Source organism: Salmo trutta, chromosome 2 (assembly GCF_901001165.1).
Source record: "Salmo trutta chromosome 2, fSalTru1.1, whole genome shotgun sequence".
NCBI classification, from domain to species: domain Eukaryota; kingdom Metazoa; phylum Chordata; class Actinopteri; order Salmoniformes; family Salmonidae; genus Salmo; species Salmo trutta.
Window position 1 is genome coordinate 71,309,083 of NC_042958.1, and position 25,912 is coordinate 71,334,994.

Sequence of the window (25,912 nt, forward strand, 5' to 3'; positions counted from 1 at the left end):
TACGGGATCGGTGTCCCTATACTGGGACGGTTGATGCTAACGTGCGCTAAAGTGACTAGAATGTAATTGTATCTAACAGCAAACTTTCCAGGACATAGACATGTCTTACATGGGCAAAAAGATTAACAAGAATTTTAACCTGTTTGGGATAGGGGGCAGTATTTTCACGGCCGGATTAAAAAAACGTATCCGATTTAATCTGGTTACTACTCCTGCCCAGAAACTAGAATATGCATATAATTAGTATACAGGAAGTGCCCTGTCTGACAATTTTTTCTCCTTCTAGGGCATCTCTATCAAAAATACAGCATCTCTGCTGTAACGTGACATTTTCTAAGGCTTCCATTGGCTCTAGGAAGGCGCCAGAAAGTGGAATGAGAGCTCTCCAGTCTCTGGGCGAAAAACAGCAGGGGTTTTTGTGAGTGGTCGATCTGAGAACAATGACACTGAGACGACTACATTGTTTTCTTTCAGTGTTTGAATGAACACAACGTCGCCGGTTGGAATATTATCGCTATTTTACGAGAAAAATAGCATAACAATTTATTTTAAACAGCGTTTGACATGCTTCGAAGTACGATAATGGAATATTTTGACATTTTTTGTCACGAAATGCGCCGGTGCGTCACCCTTCGGATAGTGACTTGAACGCACGAACAAAACGGAGCTATTTGGATATAACTATAGATTATTTCGAACCAAAACAACATTTGTTGTTGAAGTAGAAGTCCTGGGAGTGCATTCTGACAAAGAACAGCAAAGGTAATCCAATTTTTCTTATAGTAAATCTTAGTTTGGTGAGTGACACACTTGGTGGGTGTCAAATTAGCTAGCCATGATGGCCGGGCTATCTACTCAGAATATTGCAAAATTTGCTTTCGCCGAAAAGCTATTTTAAAATCTGACACCGCGATTGCATAAAGGAGTTCTGTATCTATAATTCTTACAATAATTATGTTTTTTGTGAACGTTAATCGTGAGTAATTTAGTAAATTCACCAGAAGTTTGCGGTGGGTATGCTAGTTCTGAACATCACATGCTAATGTAAAAAGCTGTTTTTTTATATAAATATGAACTTGATTGAACAAAACATGCATGTATTGTATAACATAATGTCCTAGGAGTGTCATCTGATGAAGATCTAAGGTTAGTGCTGCATTTAGCTGTGGTTTTGGTTTTTGTGACATATATGCTTGCTTTGAAAATGGCTGTGTGATTATTTTTGGGAGGGTACTCTCCTGACATAATCTAATGTTTTGCTTTCGTTGTAAAGCCTTTTTGAAATCGGACAATGTGGTTAGATAAAGGAGAGTTGTCTTTAAAATGGTGTAAAATAGTCATATGTTTGAGAAATTGAAGTTTTTGCATTTGAGGTATTTGTAATTCGCGCCACTCTATACCATTGGATATTGGTGAGGTGTCTGTCCCTAACAGGTTTAAGCTAACTGCACTGTCCAATTTACAGTAACTATTAGTGAAAAAAATACCATGCTTTTGTTTGAGTGCACAAAAAAAAAAAAAAAAATATCACGGGAACTGGTTTGATATATCCACCTCTGAAAGTAAATAATGTACTTACATTCAGTAATCTTGCTCTGATTTGTCATCCTGAGGTTCCCATAGATAAAATGTAGCATTGTTTTGAATTTATTTATTTATTTATATATATATATATATATATAAGCCCCCTTCACCCCTTACCTCCCTCATCACCCCCCTTACCACCACCTCCCATCCCTCATCACACCCCCTTACCACCACCTCCCTTCCTCACTCCTCATACCTCATCCTCCTCCCCTCCCTCGGGCTGGGGCCCGTTGAGGGCCTCGTGGAAAAGGATCTTCTTCATTTTGCGGTACTGCAGGTTGTCCAGCTCCCGCACCGCGTCTTTGGTGCGAGCTATCAGGTCCATCACCACCGTGTGAGGACGCTCCCTGCATAGGAAATGGTGCTGAGGTAGAGGAAGGGAGAATGGGTTCTAAGGTTAATCCAGCAGGCAAAACTGGTCAAATTGATGTTGGAGTTACATAATGTCTAGTTGTAATGACATGTCAATCAATGCCATCTTTGTTGGTTTAATGCGTCAACCATTAGCCTAGCTGGGAAAACTGGTTGCAATGAGATCTTTTGAAACCCGATTACAACGTTCAACAAATTCTGGTTGTAATGACGCAATTTCTACCTGATGGTGCCACTTGGAGCTGTTGGCAAGTTAAGGTTCACTTTAAACGAGCCATTGAAGAGAAGCTTCTTTGCCATTATGAGAATAAGGAATCACAGCACCTCTTTAGGCCACCTCTGATATTATTAATGGGTAAAGAGTTCATGGCCATTCCTTGGTTTCTACATGTTTGTGTAGTGCCTTCTTTCGATTTTCTTAAGCATCGAATAACTATTTTTTAAAGAGGAAACTTAGACCAAGAGATAACGTTTACCTTCAGCAGCACGTCAGAGGTAGGTCTGTCCTGGTGGATCTTCTGCAGACACGAGTCCACAAAGTTATGGAAATAATCAGACCTGAAAAGGACGAGCCCAAACAACGAGAAACTATTCACAGTCGCACTATAAAACGGTACTCATCTACACCAGGAGTGTCAAACTTATTTTGCCAGCAGGCCATATGTTTGACACCCCTGATCTACACCAATGGCTCATATTGTTCTCAGAAAGTAGCCTGGTCCCAGATCTGTTTGTGGTAAGTCCTAAGGTCATTGTCATAGAAGGCTATAAAGCACAACCATATCTGGGACCAGGCTACCCAGAAAGTATATTGACACTAAACAAAGAGGGCACAAGAACCTCCTCCGTGCTCAGTCAGTGGCTCACCAGTGATTGGACTGCAGAACGGGACTCTCATTCTGGGCAATGTGGTATAAGGCACTCATAGCATTCATATTGAACAGAGGTGGCTTCCTCTCCGCTGCATAGAGAGACAGAGACAAAGTTCAGGAGACATACAGCATCAAACACACTCAAGGCCAGATTTGTAACATAAAATACAGGTGTGAACCATCCAGAGGCGTGAGGGCCAAGGGGAGTCAGAGGGGCGGGGCCGCTCTGGAAATCCCCGCAGACATCATAGGATTCCCCCTGAACAAACCCCTTATTACTGGCGCATGTGAAGGGACAGTGGCAAACACGCACAAGAAATAGAGAAGAACAATGGAGACGGAGGGGGACAAAGAAATAAGGAAAACAAAACTATAGAATGAAGGGAAGATAAAAGGACAGAGGACATTGAGAGACAAAGGTAAAGAACGGCTTAAAAGAGGAAGAACTTGTGAGAGTGATTTCTGTAGCCACAAAAAAAGAGACTATTTAATTTGGTAATAATCTAAAGGATCTTTGGTTTGTAAGTGAAGTGCTCTGAACCAGGCTTGGATTTTGTTGAACCGGCTGAGTGCCATTCTGTGAACATTAAATATATAATTTGGATTTTTGCAACTCCTCCTCAGTTTACCACATAGACCAGAACCCCTGTGGACTGATCAGTGGTGGAAAACGCAGGCACTAGAAGTGGTGACAGAGTTACTTTGGTATATTAAGAATGGATGCTGCATTGTTAAAACAGTTGGCTTTGTGCCCAATTGCGCAAAAGAAAGACACAGACCTCTTGAGAACTGAAGTGGCCAGGTTGGCTCAGGCAGGGAAGAACAGTAAGCCTGGAGTGGGGACCCAAATACCTAGGTTACAAGAACAGGATGACAATGAGGACTATCTGCTTTCATTCGAGAGGTCAGCAGTAAGAGAACTATGGGCCCCGCAGCGGTGGGCAGGGATGCTGGCTCCCTCTGTCTGGGCTTGGGCAGGCTGCATATTTCAACCTGGATTCTGCAGAAGCAGAGGACTACAATAAATTAAAGGCCGAAATCTTCTCGTTACTGTCTGAATCCACGGGCACAGACCAAGCGTTTCCACGCGTGGACCATCAATAGCAATGCATCAGAGAGAGCCCAAATGCGCCAACTAACACAGCTGACTTGAACCAACAAAAAAAAGGAACCGGGGCAGTCATCGAAAAACTGGTGATGGACAGCTCCCACTGGAGTGGTATGGCAAGGCAACCCCCAGACAGCAGATCAGCTGGTCCAGCTAATAGAGACTTGCCAAGCCACCACGGAGCTGGTGTGCACGTCTAGAGCAGAGATGGCCCGCTCCGGTACCAAAGCCCAGTCTGAAGAGGCCGCCGGAAAGGCCCCAGGGGAGACCTGAACCGGAGGCGAGAGACCAGTGGAACATTCCCCGAACCAGCATCAAGGAGGTATCCGCCTAAGGTCAGTGAGAGAGTATTTTAGATGTAAGGAGCTCAGGTATACTTCAATCAAATTGATTTGAAGCCCTTTTTTTTTTTTTTTTACATCAGCCGACGTCACAAAGTGCTATACAGAAACCCAGCCTAAAACCCCAAACAGCAAGCAATGCAGATGTAGAAGCACGAGCACGGTGGCTAGGAAAAAGTCAGTAGAAAGGCAGGAACCATGCCCCTTAATGATGAATCCATGCCTCCGGTAAAAAGGGCGTGCATCCATGTAATCTATACCCACAGTGTTGGACCACAGAGGAAGCCCCAGCCATGATGGTACCTGTGGAAATCCAAGGACAGGACGCAGAAGGGGTGCTCGACTCAGGTAGTAGGATTACCCTTGTTCTGTCACACTTAGTACAGGAGGGAGATGTGTGTCAGGAACAGAGGTTAGTCTCATGCATCTATGGGGACACGTGCATATACCCAGTGGCACTGTGCACCATGAAGGTGGAGGCAGTGAAGTATTTACCGGCACTGCTAGGGAGAGACTAGACAGAACCACCCCAAGCCCGCACCGGAGCTCATAAGAAATGCAACGGCACACAGAGAAAACACATCGCCAAAAAGGTGTCCCACTGGCACTACAGGGAGAAGAAGTCTCTTCTTCACCCAGATTGAGTGTGGGGAGGAAAAAAAAGAAATTCAAGGTCAGAGGCTCAGGCAGCTGTTTCAAGAAAAGACAAGAGGACACATGCCCAGGTATTCCAACGGAGGAGACCAAGGTCCCGCACAGCCCCCGGTGAGAATAGACATCCAAGACATTCATTTACCTGATGAGTTGACAGGACAGTTTGGCACCACAGCTGTGCGACCCGGACCTGGTCTCGGCGCGACGCAGAGTGAAGCGCATGGAGGGTGTCAATTAACAAAATCCCCCTTATTACTGCATAAAGAAGGGCTTTCCACTGTACTGGGTGGTTAAGAGAAGGGGTGAAGTGCTGGAGCACTTAATGGTACTGTACCTGGCGCATTCGCATGTGTTGGGAGACCACTTGGCAGTAGACAAAACTAAGGAGAGCATCATAAGTAGAATCTACTGGCCGGGCGTTACAAGTGATGTAGATTAGTACTGTAAGTCATGTGACCAGTACCAAAAGAATGTCCCCAAATTCAATTACAGAAACCCGCTCATTCCCCTCCATCATTGAAACGCCCTTAGAGTGGATAGCTATGGATCTGGTGGGCCATACTCCCAAATCAGTCCACGGGCACAAATATATACAGGTGGTAATCAATTATGCCACACTCTACCCCAAACCCATTCCCCTGCGCAATTTATCCACTAAAAGGATTTGCTAAAGCGTTTCAAATGTTTTCCGAGTCAGCCTACTTTCCTCTATTTTGACCAACCAGGGGACCCTGTTCATGTACTGCATAACGGAAGACTTGTGTGCCTTGTACCAGGTTAAACAGATACGCACGAGTGTACATCATCCTCAGATGGTTTATGCAAACGCTTGAATAAAACAGTTAAGTCAATGCTAAAAAAAAATTGTGAAACGGGACGGGAGGAACTGGGACATGTTATTACCTCACTTGCCGTTTGCTCTTAGGGAGGTCATCAACGGGGTTCTCCCCATTCAAACTGTTATATGGGAGGCTGTGCCGAGGGATCCCTGGACCTTAACAAGGAGGCATGGGAAGCCCAGACGATTCCCCACAGAACTGACTGAACATGCCACCTTATTGCGAGAACGGATGGCCGCAGTGTGGCCAACAGCGAAGGAACACATGGAGAGCGATCAGCAAGCGCAACCGACAGCCTACAACAGGACTTTCCAGCCCCAAAGTTAATGTAGGAGATAAGGTACTCCTTTTAATTCTGAAAGCTGAACATAGGTTCTTAGCGCAATGGAGGGGTCCATATGAAGTATTGGCAAAATTATAACCTGTAAATTACTGTTAGGCAGACAGGTAGGAGAAAAACTGAACAGCTACACCAACCTTATGAAGGAGTACCACGAGATAAATGGAAAATGTTATGTTCTGCTCCCTTCCCGCAGCCCAACAAGCTCAACACCCGACAGAGGTGCAGGTGGGGAAGTCACTGACGCACAAGCAAGAGCAGGACCTACGGGCCCTAGTGAACCGACGCTGGGAGATATTCTCAGCCCTCCCAGGGAATGCAGATCTCATCCAGCATCATATATACACGGAGCCAGGCAAGAGTTAACTTAAGGCCTTACAGAATCCCTGCTGCGCAAAAAAAAAAAATTGTCAGTGGGGGTAAAATATGCTGGGTTGGGAAGTTGCGGCGTCTCACAAAAAATTAAATAACGAACAGTAGGGTAACTAGATGGTTCTTCAGCTTGCAACCCTTTAACTTCTCTATCATCCATAGATCCGGGGTCCATCACAGAAACTGACACACTATCCTGCCACAACGCCCTAGTCGCGGCTGGTGCTCAACCTGCTGTGTTGATTCTGAGGACGCACAAGAAAAATAGGAGAACAATGCAGACCCGCAGGGAGAAAGAACAGACAAAGAAATTAGAAATATAGAACAAAGACAATAAAAGGAGAGACATACAAGTTTAGTCACAAGAGAGACTAATTTGGTGATTATCGAAATGATCTTCAGTTTGTAAGTGAAGTGCTATGAACCGGGCTTGGATTTTGTTTCCCCCTTCTTGAACCGGCCTTGTGACATTCTGTGAACATTAAATACACTACATGACCAAAAGTATGTGGACACCTGCTCGTCGAACATCTCATTCTAAAAATCATGGGCATTAATATGAAGTTGGTCCCCTCTTCGCTGCTATAACAACCTCCACTCTTCTAGGAAGGCTTCCACTAGATGTTATAACATTGCATTGGGTACTTGCATCCATGAGAGCATTAGTGAGGTCGGCACTGATGTTGGGCGATTAGGCCTGGCTCGCAGTCGGCGTTCAAATTCATCAAGTAGGTGTTTGATGGGGTTGAGGTCAGGGCTCTGTGCAGGCCAGTAAAGTTCTTCCATACCCATCTCAACAAACCATTTCTGTATGGACCCCGCCTTTTGCACGAAGGCATTATCATGCTGAAACGGGAAAGGGCCTTCCCCAAACTGTTGCCACAAAGTTGGAAGCACAGAATCATCTAGAATGTATGCTGTAGCGTTAATATTTCCCTTCACTGGAACTAAGGGGCCAATCCCAAACCATTAATAACAGCCCCAGACCATCATTCCTCCTCAACCACACTTTACAGTTGGCACTATGCATTGGGGCAGGTAGCGTTCTCCTGGCATCCGCCAAACCCAGATTTGTCTGTCTGACTGCTAGATGGTGAAGCATGATTCATCACTCCAGAGAACGCGTTTTCACTACTCCAGAGTCCAATGGCAGTGAGCTTTACACCTCTCCAGCCGACACTTGGCATTGCACATGTTGATCTTAGGCTTGTGTGTGGCTGCTCGGCCATGGAAACCCATTTCATGAAGCTCCAGACAAGCAGTTTTTGTGCTGACGTTGCTTCCAGAGGCAGATTGGAACTCAGTAGTGAGTGTTGCAACCGAGGACACACGCTACAGCAGTCGCTGATCCCCTTCTGTGAGCTTGTGTGGCCTACCACTATGCAGCTGAGCCGTTGTTTCTCCTAGACGTTTTCCACTTCAGAATAACACTTACAGTTTACCAGTGGCAGCTCTAGCAGGGCATAAATTTGACGAACTGACTTGTTGGAAAGGTGTCATCCTATGACGGTTCCATGTTTTAAGTCATTGAGCTATTCAGCCATTCTTCTGAAAATGTTTAGCTATGGAGATTGTCAATCGAGCACACAGCCACGCAAACAGCTGAATCTACTAATTTGAAGGGGTGTCCACATACTTGTGTATATATAGTGTATATCATTTAGATTTTTGCAACATAAAAATCTGACTCTTCCTCCGTTTACACCACATCTTGCTATCGCATAAATCTGAACTTCTCTGGACCGATCACACAGGAAACACAGTTAAAACTATGAGACTGTATTTTACATAAATAAATCAAGCGTTTGATTGTGCTTGCCCAAAGTGCCAGAAGGCTCAGTCTGGCACTTCAGGGACTAGGCAATTTCTTCCATTGTGCCAGGCAAGCTCAATGAAGCACAAAGTATTGGCAAAAAAAACTAATAGTACTGACACAAAAACATATCAGAATAGGTATACAGTACATACACCTTAAAAGCTTGTGAACATGTGGCCTTTGCTTAGCTTACCCAGCTCTATGGCGGTAATGCCCAGTGACCACACATCCACTTTGCCGTCGTACTGGCCCTCGTCCATGGCCAGGATCACCTCAGGAGCCATCCTGTACAGAGGTAAAACACATGGAAGCCAATGTGAGACACTACTATTTATGTATCCCAAATGGCAACTTATTCTCAACAATGGGCACTGGTAGAAAGTAGTGCAATACATAGGGAAGAACTCAATTTGTAAACACATCCTATACCAGGGGTTCCCAATTCTTTTCACACAGCCCCCTCTTCCAGCATTGAGGAACATACTGCACCCCCCTGTGCGCCACGTCTATTTCTATGGGCACAAGCACTGATCATGACAAACTGTTCACACCTCTCGTTGGTGGAGAAAACATTGTGGCTTTAAAGCTTATTTCCTGCAATTCTACACATTTTGTCATGTCGAATGTGTGTTCATGTGATATGAGTGACTCAAATATTACAACTAAATCTATGGGCTAAAAGAAAACGAGCTGACATGGGCTAGTTGATCTGGACATTTTTGACAAGTAATAAATAGCTCCCTAAGGTATGTAATAACTGACATGGCAAGCAGAAAACTGATGATGCAGTAGTCAATTTGAAAATTACACCTTGTGCATTCTACTACTATAACTTTCAAGAGTAAGTTGAAAGCCGGACTGAGTTCCTTTAAACAAACACACACACACACATATAGTACCAGTCAAAAGTTGACACCTACTCATTCCAGGGTTTTTCTTTGTTTTTACTATTTTCTACATTGTAGAATAATAGTGAAGACATCAAAACTATGAAATAACACATATGGAACGTGCCTTAATGACAGCTTCGCACACTCTCTCAACCAGCTTCATGAGGTAGTCACATTTCAATTAACAAGTGTGCCTTGTTAAAAAGTTAATTTGTTTCCTTCTTAATGTATTTGAGCCAATCTGTTGGGTTGTGACAAGGTAGGGGTGGTATACAGAAGATTGCCCTATTTGGTAAAAGTCCATATTACGGCAAGAACAGCTCAAATAAGCAGAGAAACGACTGCCCATAATTACTTTAAGACATGAAGGTCAGTCAATGCGGAAAATTTCAAGTACTTTGAATGTTTCTTCAAGTGCAGTCGCAAAAACCATCAAGCGCTACGATGACTGGCTCTCATGAGGACCGCCACAGGAAAGGAAGACCCAGAGTTAGCTCCGCTGCGGAGGGTAAGTTAGAGTTACCAGCCTCAGAAATTGCAGCTCAAATAAACGCTTCAGAGTTCAAGTAACAGACACATCTCAACATCAACTGTAAGAGACTGCGTGAATCTGGCCTTCAAGGTCGAATTGCTGCAAAGCAACCACTACAAAAGGACACCAATAAGAAGAGACTTGCTTGGGCCAAGAAACACAGGCAATGGACATTAGACCGGTGAAAATCTATCCTTTGGTCTGAGGCGTCCAAATGTTTGATTTTTGGTTCCAACCGCCGTATCTTTGTGAGACGCAGAGTAGGTGAACGGATGATCTATGCCTGTGGTCCCCACTGTGAAGCATGGAGGTGTGATGGTGTGGGGTGCTTTGCTGGTGACACTGTCAGTGATTTATTTAGAACTCAAGGCACACTTAACCAGCATGGCTTCCACAGCATTCTGTAGCGATACGCCATCCCAACAGCTCTGACACACACACTTATCCCACCAGACATGCCACCAGGGGTCTTTTCACAGTCCCCAAATCCATAACAAATTCAAGAAAGTGTACAGTATTATATAGAGCCCTTATTGCATGGAACTTCCTTTCATCTCATATTGCTCAAATAAACAGCAAACCTGGTTTCAAAAAGCAGATAAAGCAACACCTCACAGTAGAGGTCGACCGAATATGATTTTTCAACGCCAATACCGATTATTGGAGGACCCAAAAAAGCCGATGCCGATTAATCGGCCGATAATTTTATTTTTTGTAATAATGACAATTACAACAATACTGAATGAACACTTATTTTAACTTAATATAATACATCAATAAAATCTATTTAGCCTCAAATAAATAATGAAACATGTTCAATTTGGTTAAAATAACGCAAAACAAAGTGTTGGAGAAGAAAGTAAAAGTGCAATATGTGCCATGTAAGAAAGCTAATGTTTAAGTGCCTTGCTCAGAACATGGGAACATATGAAAGCTGGTGGTTCCTTTTAACATGAGTCTTCAATATTCCCAGGTAAGAAGTTTTAGGTTGTAATTATAGGAATTATAGGACTATTTCTCTCTATACGATTTGTATTTCATATACCTTTGACTATTGAATGTTCTTATAGGCACTTTAGTATTGCCAGTGTAACAGTATAGCTTCCGTCCCTCTCCTCGCTCCTACGTGGGCTTGAACCAGGAACACATCGACAACAGCCACCCTCGAAGCAGCGTTACCCATGCAGAGGAAGGGAAACAACTACTCCAAGTCTCGGAGCGAGTGACGTTTGAAATGCTATTAGCATGCACCCGGCTAACTAGCTAGCCATTTCACATCGGTTACACCAGCCTAATCTTGGGAGTTGACAGGCTTGAAGGGGTGGGTATAATTTGTGGAACGTTCCAACAGGAATCTGTTCCAAAAAACACAAAGTAAAAGGTTGCCAACCAACAACGCATACAAAGTAGCAACGCATACAAACCTAGCTAACTAGCTGCCGAATAGGCATCAACTCACCACGTTGCTTATTCTTAATGTTTGTCCATAGGCAGACATGCGAGGAGACACATTTTTCGGAAAAAACGCGATGAGTGAAAAACGCAATGAAATAGACCACTCCCTACCCGGTATCTTATTCTGCCGCTATACAACTTTGTATGCGTTGTTTTTTGGAAACCTTGCTATTTACGAAGTTTTTGGAATAGATTTCTGTTGGAATGTTCCACAAATTATTCCTACCCAGGTTGAAGTCATAAACAGCGCAATGCTTGAAGCACAGCGAAGGGCTGTTTGAATGAATGCTTACGAGCCTGCTGCTGCCTACCACTGCTCAGTCAGACTGCTCTATCAAATCATAGACTTAATTATAATATAATAAACACACAGAAATACGAGCCTTAGGTCATTAATATGGTAGAATCCGGAAACTATCATCTCAAACAAAAGTTTTTTTCTTTCAGTGACATACGGAACCGTTTCGTATTTTATCTAACGGGTGGCTAAGTCTAAATATTCCTGTTAGGCATTGATGTTTATGGTTAGGTACATTGGTGCAACAACAGTACTTTGTTCGCAAATGCGCTTGTTAAATCAACACCCGTTTGTCGAAGTAGGCTGCGATTCAATGAAAATTAACAGGCACCGCATCAATTATATGCAACGCAGGACACGTTAGATAAACTAATATCAACCATGTGTAGTTAACTAGTGATTATGTTAAGATTGATAGTTTTTTATAAGTCTAATGCTAGCTAGCAACTTACCTTTGCTTCTTGCTGCCCTCGCGTAACAAGTAGTCAGCCTGTTAATCCTTGTGGAGTGCAATGTAAGGCAGGTGGTTAGAGCGTTGGACTGGTAACCGAAGGTTGCAAAAACGAATCCCCCCTGAACAAGGCAGTTAACCCCCGTTTCTAGGCCGTCATTGTAAATAAGAATGTGTTCTTAATCTGACTTGCCTAGTTAAATAAAGTGTAAAAAAAAAAAATATATATATATATATATATATATATATATATATATATATATATATATATATATATATATATATATATATATATATAAAATTTGGCAAATCGGTGGCCAAAAATACCGATTGTTATGAAAACTTGAAATCGGCCCTAATTAAAATCGGCCATTCCGATTAAATCGGTCGACCTCTACCTCACAGCACAACGCCTCTCCCTTATTTGACCTAGATAGTTTGTGTGTATGGATTGATATGTAGTCTACGTGTGTCTTTTAAAGAAATGTTTGTAGTTCTGTCCTTGAACTGTTCTTGTCTACTTATGTTCTGTATTATGCAATTCTGTTTCATCTTTTGTGTTGACCCCAGGAAGAGTAGCTGCTGTTTCTGCAACAGCTAATGGGGATCCTAATAAAATACCTAATCTGGTTTGCGCTTAGTGGGACTATCATTTGTTTTTCAACAGAGCAATGACCCAACACACCTCCAGGCTGTGTAAGGGCTATTTGACCAAGAAGGAGAGCAATGAGTGCTGCATCTGATGATCTGGCCTCCACAATCACCCAACAGATGGTTCGGAACGCAGTGAACGAAAAGCAGCCAACAAGTGCAAAGCATATGTGGGAACTCATTCAAGACTGTTTGAAAAGCATTACAAGTGAAGCTGGTTGAGAGAATGCCAAGAGTGTGTAAAGCTGTCATCAATAGGGCACCGGTCGGCCCACCCTGCCGACCGGTGCCCTATTCTCTATATAGTGCACTACTTCTGACCAGGGCCTATGTCGTAGTGGCAGTATATGGGGAATAGGGTGCCATCTGGGACACATCCTTGGTATTTTGTCCTACTTGTGGATCATATCGCTATTGTCACCAATAGAGTTGGCAATCTTCCAATAATGACCATAGAAACAACAGAGGAGACCAGTGTCTCACCAGTAGGGCGTGCCCACGAACGAGTTGGCCGGGGCAATGATGGAGGCTGAGCCAAAATCACCCAGTTTCACCTGGCCAGGCTCGGTCAGCAAGATGTTACCAGCCTTCACATCCCTGGAGAGAAAGTGTGGGGGGAGACACCATTATTATTCATTGAGTATTCGGGTCCTTATTATTAATTGACGTCATCATTGACTCAATAATATTAAGTTAATAAAATATATACACCTACACACACACACACACACACACACACACACACACACACACACACACATATTATATATATACACACACACACACACACACACACACAGTCAATATGTTTTCTTTGGAAATGTATGTGGTAACACTTTCTATGCCAATAAAGCCTTTTTAATTGGAAGGAGAGAGGGAGAAAGAGAAGTGGGGTGGAGAAAATAAGAGACATGAAAGGAGGAAGCGAGAGAGGGAGGGAAAGAGAGCAAGAGATAAATAGAATGGAAGAGAGAGAGATGCAAACAGAGAGAGACCAAGATAGAAAAGGATAGATAAGTTCAAAAAGGGGGGTTAAAACATCCATGACACACCTCCCACTCAACAATGAGAGCTTATGTTTGGATTACTTTTCTTTCATTCTCTCAGTTTTTTTCCCCTTCCCGTCCCATCGTGTGGGGGAGGAGAGAGGTTCACTCACCTGTGAATCATGTTGTGAGAATGAAGGTACACCAGGCCCTGCAATGCACCGTGGGTGATGGCTGCTATCTCTTGTTCCTGGAGGGGCTTCTTGTGGACTATGCACACAGAGGGAGACAAAATGAACAGTTATACACTCATTCTTTGACAGTTTGCTCGTGTTCATTAGGGCACACAAAACATTTTGAAGACAGAACGAAAATAAGCGTTTCTTATTTGAAAACAAATCCAGGTTGTCCCTCCCCGTTTCAGTCCGTTTTCTCCCATTACGTGCCTAATGAACACAACCCTGGTTTACTTCCACCACCCCAGTGTACATCACATGAAGTACTTGTTTGAACGTAAACTTGAACATAAACCATCTGGTTGTTTTCTACTCACCTTCCAGTAGGTCAGAGGCTGAACCCAAACAATACTCCATTACCAGCTAAGAGAATGAAGGAGAGAGAGATGGTTAACATATGGAGCAAGAAGGGGGGAAACGTGATGGAGAGCTGGTCAAAATGTATTCCCTACACCTTCCCCTTGGCCACTTCAATGTTTGCATATTTGTAAGGTGGATGAAATATGATGTAAGTTCCTCCACTACACTGCTTATATCTATCCAGACCCTTCAGATCTGCCAACACTGAAGGGTTAGGGCCAAGGGATAGGGAGTGAATAGGGGCTGACCAAAAACATCAATAACCAACGAGTTTGTCAGTGACCCTAAGTCCATGTGTCAGTACCAAATGGCACCCTATTCCCTATATAGTGCACTACTTTGGACCAGAGCCCAATGGGCCCCAAAAGTAGTACACTATAGAGGGAATAGGGTACCATGTTTGAGTTGAAGAAGTGCTTCACTTACCCATGCTGTGTGCTCTCTCAGGTAGCAACCTCTGTACTCCACAGTGTTGGGGTGATGCAGTTTCTGGAGAAACTTAACTTCCTTGATGATATCCTGCCATTTCTTCATAAGAGAGAAAGAGGGAGCTTTAAAACAAAACAAAAAAACTTGGCCTACGCCATTGCAACAGATGGCAAATGTGGTGAACCCTTTTTTTTTTATAACAAGGTACATTTGACCATTACTCAATCTGTGTTCATACCTCATTGGACTGCTTGCCACCGTAGGACATTTTTTTAATGGCCACCACTTCATTGGTGCGGATGTCATGTGCCTAATGTAAGGAATAGGTGGTAAGGAAGCGTTAAAAATAAATAATTTCTAAATCATGCTAACAGTGGCCACTGGCCGCACACACATCGTCAAGTGCATGCACAGACAAATTGATAAACTGCAGCGTCACCTCTTTCACACTCCATCCTTCACTAGTCACTTTTTCACCATCTATTTAAAAAAAAGGACCTTTCATCCTTCACCCATCTCTTACCCTGTGTTACATTTTTACCCATAACTACCCACCTACCTTTCATCCTTCACTTGTCTTTACCTAGCCTAGTGGCTGCCTCCATATCATTTCACCCTTAATCTTATCAACACCCATTCCATTTCTCTTCCCAGTTTTCATGCATCCATCACTGAAGTTATGCCTGAATTCCCCTACTACAAGTTTATACTATGTACCAAATACTGTACTGGGTATTATTTAGGAGTGTTTGGTAAAAATGTATGCAGCACCAAGTGACAAATCTCTATACTACAGCGCATCCATTCTAAGAAATCATCTCTCAAAAAGGGACAAAATAAAACAGTAAACTACTGAGTGAGATGCATCCATTTGCCCACTTAAGCCAAGTTCACAGATGCCCCCTTTCTTACGAAGTAGACCGCTCCGAAGCTGCCATGGCCGATCTCCCGCAAGTCGGTGAACAGCTTCTCAGGGTCATCTCTGTAGAAGAGCTCAGCTACCTCCGGGTCCTTCAGGCTCCCGGCCCGCACACTGGATGGCATGGCCAGCGCCTGAACGAACACACACACACACACACACACACACACCGGTATGAGGCTTTGAGCTTAAGTTTGTCTGCATTGAAATGTAGCCAACATGTCAGGATTGCGATGAATTCCATTTCAATTCCAGAAGAGAAATTAAAATGTTCCTCAAAGCCTTTGAATATCGGACGTGCGTAAAGATGCGGCCTCCACGCCTACCACAAATGACTTGTTTGCCAAGTTCTCTGTTTTGTACCTTGCTTTCTGTGACTTCGGTATCTGCATTAGCACATTCTCTCTCCTACCGCATGGCAAGCAGTACCGGAGCACCAAGTCTAGGTCCAAATAGCTCCTTAACAGCTTCTACCACCAGCAATAATAATGCTGAAAAATGTATCAAAACGGCCACCCAGACCATTTACATTGACCCCCCCTTTGTTTTTGCACTGCTGCTACTCGCTGTTTACTATCAATGCATAGTCACTTCACCCGTACCTACATGTACAAATTACCTCGACTAACCTGTAACCCCACACATTGACTCTGTACCCCCTGTATATAACCTCTTTATTGTTATGAAATCTTGTTACTTTTGTTTATTTAGCAAATATAGTTGATCAGGCTGTTCATTGTGATCTGTGGAATGTTGTCCCACTGCTCTGCAATGGCTGTGCGAAGTTGACTGATATTGTCTGGAACAACCTGTCGTACACGTTTCCTTTGACAAAATAATCCATCCACCTGACAGGTGTGGCATATCAAGAAGCTGATTAAACAGAATGATCATTACACAGGTGCACCTTGTGCTGGGGACAATAAAAGGCCACTCTAAAATGTGTAGTTTTGTCACAACACAATGCCACAGATGTCTCAAATTGAGGGAGTGTGCAATTGGCATGGTGACTACAGGAATGTCCACCAGAGCTGTTGCCAGAGAATTGAATGTTCATTTTTTTACCATAAGCCACCTCCAACTTCAGAGAATGTCAGTATGTCCAAATCGCCTCAAAACCGCATGATGTTTGGCGTCATATGGGCGAGCAGTTTGCTGATGTCAACGTTGTGAACAGAGTACCCCATGGTGGCGGTGGAGTTATGGTACAGGCAGGCATAAGCTACGGACAACGAACATAATTGCATTTTAGCAATGACAATACCAATGCACAGAGATACCGTGACGAGATCCTGAGGCCCGTTTTAGTGCCATTCATCCACCGCCAGCACCTCATGTTTCAGCATCTCCTTTGCATGTCGCAAGGATCTGTACACAATTCCTGGAAGCAGAAAACATCCCAGTTCTTCAATGGCCTGCATACTCACCAGACATGTCACCCATTGAGCATGTTTGGGATACTCATGATCGACAGTGTGTTCCAGTTCCAGCCAACATCTAGCAACATCGCACAGCCATTGAAGAGGAGCGGGACAACATTCCACAGGCAACAATCAACAGCCTGATCAACTCTATGCAAAGGAGATGTGTTGCACCAGATACTGACTGGTTCTCGGATCCCACGCCCCACCTTTCTTTTTAAAAAGTATCTGTGACAGATTCATATCTGTATTCCCAGTTACGTAAAATCCATACATTTGGGCCCAATTCATTTATTTCAATTCACTGATTTCCTTTTATAAACTAACAGTAAAATTGTAGAAATTGTTGCATGTTGTGCAGATTTTTGTTTAACACTTTTTTAAAACCCTTTTTCTCCCCAATTTCGTGATATCCAAATTGGTAGTTACAGTCTTGTCCCATCACTGCAACACCCGTACGGACTTGACGCAAAGGTCGAGAGATGTGCGTCCTCCGAAACAACCCCGTCAAGCTGCACTGCTTCTTGACACAATGCTTGCTTTACCCAGTAGCCAGCCGCACCAATGCGTTGCAGTGCCTTAGACCACTGCGCCACTCAGGAGGTCCCTTGTTTAGTGTAATGTTGTGGAGCAAAAATACATTTTTGGGTAGAATCTTTTCTTAACTTTAAGGATTATAATTTAGTTTTAAAGTTTAAACGTTCATAACCCTAATCTTAAGCACAACAAATTCGTAAGATATACCAATTGGATGACTTTGTACACAAAAAAAGGGGAACAGTTTTAGCATCACTTAACTACTGGCTGAAATTATACAACATTTCTGGAGAATCAGTAATATTTTTTTTTTTACATTTAGCAGACACTCTTATCCAATGTGACTTACAGGATGAATTAGGGTTATGTGCCTAGCTCAAGGGTATTTTTCACCTTGTTTCGGGGATTCGAACCAGTGACCGTCTGGTTACTGGCCCAATGCTCTTAATCAATAGGCTTCCTGCCACCCCAATCTTAATCTTCAGGCAACCAAACAAAAAAAGACCTGACTTGCCCGTTGGGCGAGTGCCTTTCAGACCTTTGTCAATCCCTGTGGAACCAATAGATGGGTTGGCTTGACAACATCACAATTGATCTACTCGCATCAATTTGGCAAGAAACTGTACATGAGTCTGAACAGTCAGATAGCAACAATGACAAGCAGCTGCGATGTGGGGAATCATAGGTGGTTTGTTTCAGCTAGTCTTGATTTGAGATGTTGACTGCTTTCATGTCAATGCTAGTATGGTTAAAATTGGCAAGCTAACCAACAATTCAACAACGTATTTGTCTTCAATAAAGTCGGACTAAATATACACTGCTCAAAATAAAGGGAACACTAAAATAACATCCTAGATCTGAATGAATGAAATAATCTTAAATACTTTTTTCTTTACATAGTTGAATGTGCTGACAACAAAATCACAAAAATAAATCAATGGAAATCCAATTTATCAACCCTTGGAGGTCTGGAATTGGAGTCACACTCAAAATTAAAGTGGAAAACCACACTACAGGCTGATCCAACTTTGATGTAATGTCCTTAAAACAAGTCAAAATGAGGCTCAGTAGTGTGTGTGGCCTCCACGTGCCTGTATGACCTCCCTACAACGCCTGGGCATGCTCCTGATGAGGTGGCGGCTGGTCTCCTGAGGGATCTCCTCCCAGACCTGGACTAAAGCATCCGCCAACTCCTGGACAGTCTGTGGTGCAACGTGGCGAGACATGATGTCCCAGATGTGCTCAATTGGATTCAGGTCTGGGGAACGGGCGGGCCAGTCCATAGCATCAATGCCTTTCTCTTGCAGGAACTGCTGACACACTCCAGCCACATGAGGTCTAGCATTGTCTTGCATTAGGAGGAACCCAGGGCCAACCGCACCAGCATATGGTCTCACAAGGGGTCTGAGGATCTCATCTCGGTACCTCATGGCAGTCAGGCTACCTCTGGCAAGCACATGGAGGGCTGTGCGGCCCCCCAAAGAAATGCCACCCCACACCATGACTGACCCACCGCCAAACCGGTCATGCTGGAGGATGTTGCAGGCAGCAGAACGTTCTCCATGGCGTCTCCAGACTGTCACGTCTGTCACATTTGCTCAGTGTGAACCTGCTTTCATCTGTGAAGAGCACAGGGCGCCAGTGGCGAATTTGCCAATCTTGGTGTTCTCTGGCAAATGCCAAACGTCCTGCACGGTGTTGGGCTGTAAGCACAAGCCCCACCTGTGGACGTCGGGCCCTCATACCACCCTCATGGAGTCTGTTTCTGACTGTTTGAGCAGACACATGCACATTTGTGGCCTGCTGGAGGTCATTTTGCAGGGCTCTGGCAGTGCTTCTCCTGCTCCTCCTTGCACAAAGGTAGAGTTCCTGCTGCTGGGTTGTTGCCCTCCTACGGCCTCCTCCACATCTCCTGATGTACTGGCCTGTCTCCTGGTAGCGCCTCCATGCTCTGGACACTACGCTGACAGACACAGCAAACCTTCTTGCCACAGCTCGCATTGATGTGCCATCCTGGATGAGCTGCACTACCTGAGCCACCTGTGTGGGTTGTAGACTCCATCTCATGCTACCACTAGAGTGAAAGCACCGCCAGCATTCAAAAGTGACCAAAACATCAGCCAGGAAGCATAGGAACTGAGAAGTGGTCTGTGGTCACCACCTGCAGAACCACTCCTTTATTGGGGGTGTCTTGCTAATTGCCTATAATTTCCACCTGTTGTCTATTCCATTTGCACAACAGCATGTGAAATTTATTGTCAATCAGTGTTGCTTCCTAAGTGGACAGTTTGACTTGGAGTTACATTGTGTTGTTTAAGTGTTCCCTTTATTTTTTTGAGCAGTGTAGTTTACATCGTCAACAATCTAAGCCAACTCTGGCTGTTTTGCCCCATAGTTGTGCACGCATCGGTTGTTGCTAAACAACCAAACCGTCTATGGAATAGTCCTGTGATGGAAAATGTGTTGGTGCTTTTCTATTTTATACATTTGTGCTCCGCTTGTGTTTTTCTAATAACCGTTTTCTGTGCTCATGCAAGTGATTGAACAAACACTCACTATCAGTATCTGCAATTTGGCAGTACACCCAGACCCTTGTTTTGAGACCGCAGTTTCAAGGTCTCAGCTTAAAGAATCCTCGTGAGATATTGGTCTGTCACATGCATGACCCAGTATTGATTGGTCACATGAATGAAGCAAATGTTAGCGATTAATGAATAAGCTAAATCATGCAAATATGACTTGTCTGCAGTATATAAGAGAAAACAAACAGGACTGCCCCGTTAGTGCTTCTGACAGACATTCACTATGGTGCATTAAGTTTGTTGGAACCGCTCCAGCGCGCAGTTTCCCTGTGTAAGAATTTCCACAACAGTCCCAAAAGTGCAAAACTACCCAACCCATTTCTGTCACTCCAGGCAGACAGGCCCAATCAAATGCTCAGAATATATGAAAGAAAACAAATCGGTCTTTTATCCAATGTGAAAATGAACCCAGGTCAGCCACAGTCCATCTCTTGCATTCAACCACAACAGGTATAGGATGAAGCAAAAACAAAATATGAACTTGTGTGCTACAATGAATAATAATACTACACAGATCAAAATCATTTCAGGAGCATGTTTTTTGGTGAAATGCATTTTGGTTAATACAGTGTTTCCCCTACCATTATGAAGGATGGGGTTGCCCCTCCCTAGCTCTGTTGCCCAACGCCAAAAATCCTTCAATTGTTTTCAATCGAAAATGTTCATGTTGGTGTTGGCAATGGCATCCCAGTTGCTAATTTGGGTGCATGCCTGCACCCCACCAAAGACAAATCTGTGGGCAAACACGAATACAAGAGAGAAATTGGATATTAGCCACACCTGCATGTCATGAGGACACAATTTGATGTTGGAGATTATAAACAAGAAACATTTTAGATACAAGACCACACAGTGCCTTAAGGAACTATTAACACCCATTGACTTGTTCCACATTTTGTTGTGTTACAGCCAGAATAAAAATATTATTAAATTGAGATTTTGTGTCACTATACAATACCCCACAATGTCAAAGTGGAATTCAGATTTTTTTAAATTGTATTAAAAATAAAAAGCTAAAATGTCTTCAGTCATTAAATATTCAACACTTTGATTATGGCTAGCCTAAATAAGTTCAGGAGTAAACGTTTGCTTAACAAGTCACATAATAGTGCAAAATAAAGTTAATTGTTTTGCCAGTTTAAGTCCTAAATACGAAGTGTAACGTTCTGGGCAAATCCAATACAACACATTACCGAGTACCACTGTCCACATTTTCAAGCATCATGGTGGCTGCATCATGTTGTGGGTATGCTTGTAATCGTTAAGGACTGGGGATTTCAGGATAAAAGAAAAATGTATGGAGCTCAGCACAGGCAAAATCCTAGAGGAAAACTGAGTTCAGTCTGCTTTCCACCAGACACTGGGAGATGAATTCCCCCTTCAGCAGGACACTCTTACAACACAAGCCCAAATCTACACTGGAATTGCTTACCAAGAGGACAGTGACTTCCCGAGTGGCCAAGTTACAGTTTTGACTTGAAAAATGTACATTTAAGTCATTTAGCAGACGCTCTTATCCAGAGCGACTTACAAATTGGTGCATTCACCTTATGATATCCAGTGGAACAACCACTTTACAATAGTGCATCTAAATCTTTTGGGGGGGTGGGGTTAGAAGGATTACTTTATCCTATCCCAGGTATTCCTTAAAGAGGTGGGGTTTCAGGTGTCTCCGGAAGGTGGTGATTGACTCCGCTGTCCTGGCGTCGTGAGGGAGCTTGTTCCACCATTGGCAATGGCAAGACCTGAAAATTGTTATCTAGTGTTGTCTTTACTCTGAAAATTAGAACCTAACACTAGCAATGACCAACAACCAATTTGACAGCGCATGAAGTATTTTGAAAATAATAAAAATGGCAAATGTTGCACAATCCAGGTGTGGAAAGCTCTTAGAGACTTATCTGGAAAAACTCACAGCTGTAATTGCTGCCAAAGGTGATTCTAACATGTATTGACTCAGGAGGTTGAATACTTATCTAATCTAGATCGTCTTATTTATTTTTTTTACAGATGTTAGAATTTTGCTCCACTTTGACATTCGATTAATTTCTGTAGATCATTGTTAAAAATGACAATTAAATGAATTTTAAAATCGCAGTCAAAGGGTGTGAACTTTCTGATGGCACTGTAACTAGATGGCTAGAAGGCCTGCATGCATTTTCACAATTCTTACACCATAAATCCAAACACACAGCAGTTGCAGATCTCTTTTAGTCCTCGTTTTTCAATTACGATTTGTCTCATATTTTATTTATTTTTTATTTCACCTTTATTTAACCAGGTAGGCAAGTTGAGAACAAGTTCTCATTTACAATTGCGACCTGGCCAAGATAAAGTAAAGCAGTTCGACAACATACAACACAAGAGTTACACATGGAGTAAAACAAATATACAGTCAATAATACAGTAGAAAAATAAGTCTATGTACAATGTGAGCAAATGAGGTGAGATAAGGGAGGTAAAGGCAAAAAAAGTCCATGGTGGAAAAGTAAATACAATATAGCAAGTAAAACACTGGAATGGTAGATTTGTAGTAGAAGAAAGTGCAAAGTAGAAATGGAGATAATGGGGTGCAAAGGAGCAAAACAAAATAAATATAAACGTCCCTTTATCAGGACCATGTCTTTCAACGATAATTCGTAAAAATCTAGATAACTTTACATATCTTCATTGTAAAGGGTTTAAACACCGTTTCCCATGCTTGTTCAATGAACAATAAACAATTAATGAACATGCACCTGTGGACCGGTCGTTAACACACCAACAGCTAACAGACGGTAGGCAATTATGGACACAGTTCTGAAAAGGACACAAGAGGCCTTTCTATGGACTCTGAAAAACACCAAAAGAAAGATGCCCAGGGTCCCTGCTCATCTGCATGAACGTGCCTTAGGCATGCTGCAAGGAGGCATGAGGACTGCAAATGTGGCCAGGGCAATAAATTGCCATGTCCGTACTGCGAGACGCCTAAGACAGCGCTACAGGGAGACAGGACAGACAGCTGATTGTCCTCACAGTGGCAGACCACGTGTAACACCTGCAAAGGATCGGTACATCCGAACATCACACCTGCGGGACAGGATGGCAACAACTGCCGAGTTCCCCTGGAACGCACAATCCCTCCATCAGTGCTGACTGTCCTCAATAGGCTGAGAGAGGCTGGGCTGAGGGCTTGTAGGCCTGTGGTAAGGCAGGTCCTCACCAGACATCACCGTCACCTATGGGCACAAACCCACTGTTGCTGGACCAGACAGGACTGGCAAAAAGTGCTCTTCACTGACGAGTTGCGGTTTTGTCTCACCCAGGGGTGATGGTCAGATTCTCGTTTATCGTCAAAGGAATGAGCGTAACACCGAGGCCTGTACTCTGGAGCGGGATCAATTTGGAGGTGGAGGGTCCGTCATGGTCTGGGGCGGTGTCACAGCATCATCGGAATGAGCTTGTCAATGCAGGCAATCTCAACACTGCGTTACAGGGAAGACATCCTCCTCCCTCATGTGGTACCCTTCCTGCAGGCTCATCCTGACATGACCCTCCAGCATGACAGTGCCACCAGCCATACTGCTCGTTCTGGGCATGATTTCCTGCAAGACAGGAATGTCAGTGTTCTGCCATGGCCATCGAAGAACCCGGATCTCAATCCCATTGAGCACGTCTGGGACCTGTTGGATTGGAGGGTGAGGGCTAGGGCCATTCCCCCCAGAAACGTCCGGGAACATTGCTGGTGCCTTGGTTTAAGAGTGGGGTAACATCTCACAGCAAGAACGGGCAAATTTGGTGCAGTCCATGAGGAGATGCACTGCAGTACTTATTATCTGGTGTGGCCACCAGCTACACTGTCTGTCACTTTTGACCCCCCCTTTGTTCAGGGACACATTATTCCATTTCTTTTCGTCACGTCTGTGGAACTGGTTCAGTTTATGTCTCAGTTGTTGAATCTTATGTTCATACAAATATTTACACGTGTTAAGTTTGCTGAAAATAAAACGCAGTTGACAGTGGGAGGACGTTTCTTTTTTTGCTGAGTTTGTCACTTAAACATGTCTCTTTTACAGTGCTTCAGAAAAAAAAAAAATTAACTGATGTGGCCATGAATTGAAGGCAGTCCAACAACACGGAAGTCTCTAGGTTCCCTATAAAAAGGAGAAGTAATATTCAGTGCTATCAGAAAGTATTCATACCCATTGACTCATTCCACCATTGTCCTGTAAATAAATAAAAATGCACTTAATTTGTATTTTATTTAACTAGGCAAGTCAGTTAACAAAACATTCCTATTTACAATGACGGCCTAGGAACAGTGGGCTCACTGCCTTGTTCAAGTGCAGAACGACAGATCTTTACCTTGTCAGCTTGGGGATTGGATCTAGCAACCTTTCGGTTACTGGCCCAATACTCTAACCACTAGGCTACCTGCCGCCACATCTAAAGACAATACCCCATAATGAGTGAAAACATGCTTTAATTAGTTTTTGCACATTCATTTAAAATGAAATTCAGAAATATCTAATTTACATAAGTATTCACACCCGAGTCAATACATGTTAGAGTCACCTTTGGGCAAGTCTTTCTGGGCAAGTCTTTAAGAGCTTTCCACACCCCGATTGTGCAACATTTGCCCATTTATTATTTTCTAAATTCTTAAAGATCTGTCAAGTTGGTTGTTGAGCATTGCTAGACAGACTCTCCATAGATTAAATTGTCAAGCCAAAGTCAAAACTGTAACTAGACCACTCGAGAACATTCAATGTCATCTCGGTAAGCAACTCCAATATTTGGCCTCGTCTTTTAGGTTATTGTCCTGCTGAAAGTAGAACTTGTCTCCTAGTGTCTTTATTTGCCTGTGCTTAGCTATAATCCATTTATTTTTTATCCTAAACCCTAGTTCTTGCCAATGACACGCATACCCATAACATGATGCATCCACCACCATGCTTGTAAATATATAGAGTGGTACTCAGTGATGTATTGTTGGATTTGCCCCAAACATAACACATTGTATTCAGTACAAAAAGTTGAATTGCTTTGCCACATTTTTTAAAGTTTTACTTTAGTGCCTTATTGCAAACAGGATGCATGTTTTGGAATATTTTTATTCTGTATAGACTTCCTTATCACTCTCATTAAAGGTTAGTATTGTGGAATAGCTAAAACATTGTTGATCTATCCTCAGTTCTATCACAGCCATTAAACTAATTGTTTTGACGTCACCATTGGCCTCATGGTGAAATCCCTGAGCGGTTTCCTTCCTCTCCGGCAACGAAGTTATGAAGGACACCTGTATCGTTGTAGTGACTGGGTGTATTGATACTCCAAAAGTGTAATTAACTTCAACATGCTCAAAGGGATATTCAATTTAAAAAAAATTAACCCAGCTACCAATAGGTGCCCTTCTTTGCGAGGCATTGGAAAACCTCCCTGGTCTTTGTGGTTGAATCTGTGTTTAAAATTCACTGCTCGACTGAGGACCTTACAGATAATTGTGTGTGTTAGGTAGAGATGAGGTAGTCATTCAAAAATTATGCTAAACACTAGTCCTGCACAGAGTCCATGCAACTTAAGCCAATTTTTACTGCTGAACTTATTTAGGCTTGCTATAAAAAAGGTGTCAAGACATCTCAGCTTTTTATTTTTAATTGATTTGTAAAGAAAATAATTCCACTGACATGAGCTAGTGTGTAGGCCAGTGACAACATCTAAATTGTATCCATTTTAAGTTCAAGCTATAACAAAATGTGGAAAAAGTCACGGGGTGTGAATACTTTCTGAAGACACTGTAGCTAGGCTAATTACATTTAAAGACCATAGGTAGCTACAGTTCAAATGTTGTTATCATAAACACACACAACGGAGAAAGATGGCCC

At 43.1% G+C, this 25,912-nt stretch overlaps 1 protein-coding gene across 3 annotated transcripts in view; it reads right to left on the bottom strand.

Annotated features, from left to right (window-relative positions):
• taok2b (TAO kinase 2b) overlaps window positions 1-25,912 on the bottom strand; it is a 68,204-nt gene that overhangs the window by 34,570 nt on the left and 7,722 nt on the right. For 2 of the 3 annotated variants that reach the window (XM_029713833.1, XM_029713815.1), the window contains exons 2-12: window positions 20,630-20,781; window positions 15,502-15,642; window positions 14,828-14,899; window positions 14,587-14,688; window positions 14,118-14,163; window positions 13,738-13,834; window positions 13,062-13,175; window positions 8,495-8,586; window positions 2,827-2,920; window positions 2,436-2,517; window positions 1,784-1,951 (exon numbers count right to left, since the gene is read on the bottom strand). In XM_029713833.1, the coding sequence (XP_029569693.1) occupies window positions 1,784-1,951; window positions 2,436-2,517; window positions 2,827-2,920; window positions 8,495-8,586; window positions 13,062-13,175; window positions 13,738-13,834; window positions 14,118-14,163; window positions 14,587-14,688; window positions 14,828-14,899; window positions 15,502-15,642; window positions 20,630-20,632 (1,011 nt within the window). In that variant the 5' untranslated portion in view covers window positions 20,633-20,781. The remainder of the gene's footprint in view (window positions 1-1,783; window positions 1,952-2,435; window positions 2,518-2,826; window positions 2,921-8,494; window positions 8,587-13,061; window positions 13,176-13,737; window positions 13,835-14,117; window positions 14,164-14,586; window positions 14,689-14,827; window positions 14,900-15,501; window positions 15,643-20,629; window positions 20,782-25,912) is intronic. The other variant, XM_029713824.1, reaches the window with a different exon arrangement.